Source organism: Oratosquilla oratoria, chromosome 7 (assembly GCF_046742065.1).
Source record: "Oratosquilla oratoria isolate Oo_2021 chromosome 7, ASM4674206v1, whole genome shotgun sequence".
Lineage (NCBI taxonomy): Eukaryota > Metazoa > Arthropoda > Malacostraca > Stomatopoda > Squillidae > Oratosquilla > Oratosquilla oratoria.
Genome location: NC_134783.1, coordinates 46,746,354 through 46,750,609, shown reverse-complemented (window position 1 = coordinate 46,750,609; position 4,256 = coordinate 46,746,354). Strand labels below are relative to the sequence as shown.

At 35.9% G+C, this 4,256-nt stretch overlaps 1 protein-coding gene across 1 annotated transcript in view; it reads left to right on the top strand.

The window, feature by feature from the left end:
* Positions 1-633: 633 nt before the first annotated feature.
* Positions 634-4,256, top strand: part of LOC143026800 (uncharacterized) — a 76,573-nt gene continuing 72,950 nt past the window's right edge. Inside the window, exons 1-2 of the mRNA XM_076187576.1 lie at positions 634-673; positions 1,659-1,814. Of these exons, the coding sequence (XP_076043691.1) occupies positions 634-673; positions 1,659-1,814 (196 nt within the window). The remainder of the gene's footprint in view (positions 674-1,658; positions 1,815-4,256) is intronic.

The window sequence follows — 4,256 nt, the reverse complement described above, 5'->3', positions numbered from 1 at the left end:
ATACAAGTCTAGTAATGAAATAACCATTGCGTGTTCCGTGAAGCCCCCGGCAATCATTCAAAATTCTCGTGTAATATTGTGAATTTGAAAACATGGAAGACGACTTCGCCTACAGCATTCTAGACTTCCCCAAGGACAATTCAACAATGTATCTAACATTCGTATTCTAGGTTTAACTTCTCTTAGTTCGTCAATCAGCCTCTCAGTATATGACGCAAAGGTGATTTGACATTTGGAGATTCGAAAGATGAAAGATTGTAACCGAAGTCGTGTCTATTCAAACGAACTCGCTCGAGTCTTTCATGTGTGACAGAGGTTTTACTGATACTAGCTGGCCGAAATTACAACACAAAATGAATGTTCTATATCTTGTCCATTTTCGTTATAATGGCGAAAGGGACTCCAGTATATCTATGTATATATGAATGTATGTTTGCATATGCATCTATGTATGTGTGTATGAGCTGCATGCATACATGCAAGTATTTACATATGTATGTATGTACACATGGGTGTACGTGCGTATATATATATATATATATATATATATGTATATATATATATATAATATGTAATCGTGTGTGTGTGTGCGTGTTTGTGTGTATGTGTGTGTATGTGTGCGTGTATGAATAAATGCCACATGAGTACACAGGTGTTCCCCTGCCCACGTTTGGTATTTCAGGATTTGCACTTTGATAGTCTGCCATTTAAGTAAAGGATCATACTGTAAATGATTCCATAATTTCATTTTATTCGCGAAAGAAGCTTATGGACATAAATCGTGATCAAGCCTAGCACTGTTTTCGAAAGGGTGAATAGTTTTGCCGTGTTCGGTGCTTCAGCTTTGTGAAATATATATGTTTTGCGTTAAGTACAATTAGCCCCAGTTGACATATTGTTTTTGTTCCGATTACGAATTCATTTGTCGAAAAAAAGGTAAAAGAAGATTATGATATTATGGATGGGGGTCCTTGGAACGATATGCACAAAGTTTGAAGGACAAGCTTTTGTGAATATTTAGATGAAATGTTTTGAAATGAACTAGTACAAGAATATATACATATATATATATATATATATATATATATATATATATATATATACATATATAATGTGTGTATGTCTGTATGTATATGTATATGCGTGTATAAGTATATATATATATATATATATATAATATATATATATATATATAATAGACAATAAAATAGGCAAAGTATAAAAGACATAAAGTAGAACAGACATATAAAGAAATATATATATATAATAGAAAAAAGAGTAACATAAGATAAATAATATGAAAGAGTAAAGGAATGAAACAAGTCTTGATGAAAGAATATATGGAAATATTACTTTCAATAATATTATTAACTGATGATGCATCAAAACTTTAGTGTTTTCTAATGGGTATCTTTACTTACAGAAATTATGTATATCCGATGGAAGCATTACTAGTAAATTGCATGATACATATGTAGATTAAATGTAGCTCAATGAACTTCAAAGTTTACTCGATGTATATAATGTAACCGATAGTCTGCCCGGTAGTCGCACTTTATGCAAAAAGGAAAAATAAATAAATGGAATAAAATAAAATAAAATAAACAATTAAAATAAATGAATGAATAAATAAATAAGTAATCTTTCTTCTTTTCCAGGGACCAAATTCCTATGCCAAACGACGATGTGCCCGATCAAGAACGAGGGAGGCGACACGTGCATGTTCATCGTCAACTTCGAGGACCTCACCGTCAAGGAGGTCGGGGAGGAGGATGAGGTCAGCGGAGCGGCCGACAACACCATCCAGTCCAAGTGTAAGTATGCGAGATTTTTTTTTTTTTGGTGGGGGGGGGGGTTGATGGGGGTGAGAGGTAGTGAAGGATGATTTTTTGTATCTGAGGGAGGGAAGAAAAGGTGAGTTGAAGGCTTCCTGTGAATGTCAGATATAATTGGTCTTCGAGAACAAATTGTGTAATTGGTCATGGAGGGTGCATATACTCTTTACAGAATCGGTGAATAACCTTGTCTTTTTCATTTAAGAAGTTTTAAGTAGATTATCGACTTGATATGTTTTTTTCAAGATGATCCTGAGCGAGGGAATGGGTAATTACCATCTCGAAGTAGGAATTAACTATTTTTTATCTTGAGTTACTTAACACGGCACTTCACTCCAACGTAGTGGGAAGTGAGAAACCCCTGGTAGAGCTAAGCCCTGTCAATTTCGGCAAACCTTTTATTTTATTCTATTTCTATTTATTTTTATTTTATTTCATTTTATTTTTTTTTATTCTGATTTTTTTTCTTATCTTATTTAATTTCATTTTGTTTTATTTCATTTCATTTCATTTCATTTCATCTTATCTTATCTTATCTTATCTTATCTTATCTTATCTTATCTTATCTTATCTTATCTTATATTATCTCATCTTATCTTATCTTATCTTATCTTATCTTATTTGTATAGGCCAATGTCGGGGTTCCTTCCCGCCTGGCCCGGGAGGGGGAGCAGGCTCATCACGTTGTTCAGATCGACATTTCATGGCCGAAGAAACCGAAGTCAAGAAGGCTTCTGCCATGCGAATACTTGTTGCACAAAACATCTTTCAGACGGCAATGGGATTCTTCGCGTTTTGGGACAACGGCGAGGGTTCTCTTTGTCAGAATAATCCTGCCTTTTGGTGTTCAGAAAAATATGTAAATACGACCTTGGCTGTAGGTTGATCATATATGATTTCAACCCTTATGGACTGAGGCGTAGGGTTTCTGTCACCTGAATAAACTCGTCCGAAAGTGATGAATTGGCCTATGTTACTCTCAGCGCAAACTGAGACGCAGGTGACATAGGCAACGCAGCACAGTGGAAAGGCAAACTTCCTGTTGCTGAATTAAAGTATAAGTTGAACTTTTCTCTCATTAACCTACACGCTTCTCGATCAGCCTTACCCTTGCGTAACCTTTAAAATAAATTTCAAGTCTCAAGGAACCCCTGCGCAAAAAAAAAAAATATATATATATATATACCATATCTTTCTCATTTCATTTTCATCGTAATAATAGGTTAGATAGGATGATGTCTGTATCAAATTATTACAGTAACCAAGAATATGTCGTGCGTGTTTAATTATATTACGTATATGAAATTAAATAACAAATAAAAAATGCATTAGCTTCTCTCATTTGTTCTCGCGGAACCCTTAGAGACCTTTTGCGGAACCTTAGGGTTCCGGAGAACCTTTGTTGAGAAACGCTGGTCTAGATGTATTACCTCACCTTTTCGAAAGAGAGAGAAAAAATCTACTTGAATTCAACAACAGGAAGTCTGCCTTTGGTCTGTGCTGCGTCGCCTGTGTCGCCTGCGTGGCGTCTCAGTTTGCTTTTAAGCCTAAGGTCACCTTCTCCAGATGAAATAACAACTTATCTAATTTCTAAGTTATCATTGGCATGAGCATTATTGTTACGGAGATATTTCTTTTTCTTCTTCTGAATAAAAATAATGTTGAAGATAATTTGATGTCAGAAAAAAGTACAACTTTTAATATGAACAAGTGCTATAAAAAGTGGGTTTTACTTAAAAAAAAATTAAGATTAACTCGTACACTCACCCGGTTCATGTCGAAAAGTAAAACCCGGCAGCACAGATATTAGCAGAAATAAACTCGCCATTCCACTCCCACGCAATGGGAAGTGAGAAACCCTTAGTAAGGTAAAACCTTGTAAGTTACGGCAAGCACTTATTTATTTATTTATATGTTTTTTATTTTCTATTACACACACACACACACACACACACACACACACACACACACACACACACACACACACACACACACACACACACACACACACACACACACATATATATATATATATTTTTTTTTTTGGCTGACTTTGGGTCGCCTCCCCGCCTGTTCAAGGCTATTGGGAACAAGCGTAGCAAGCTCGCAGTGGGTCCCGGAGTCGAACTCACGACTTTCTGCTTATGAGCTTCTGGGCTACCGCGCGGCCCTAGCAAAAATATTAATAATTGAAACAGGAGAACAGGTAGAGGAATGAAACAAGATAAAACAAGAAGAATTTGAATAAATAAATTAATTTTCCTGGGGACGGTTCGCCGTTGGTAAGGGCGTCACCTTTTGTGGTGGAGTTTAAGGGAGTGAAGAGGGGAAAGAGTGAGAAAAGGGTAGGAGTGAGAAAGGTGTGAGAATTGAGAAGAGTGAGAAGTAAGGGAAGAGCAAAGAGTGAGAAAAGAGTAAGGA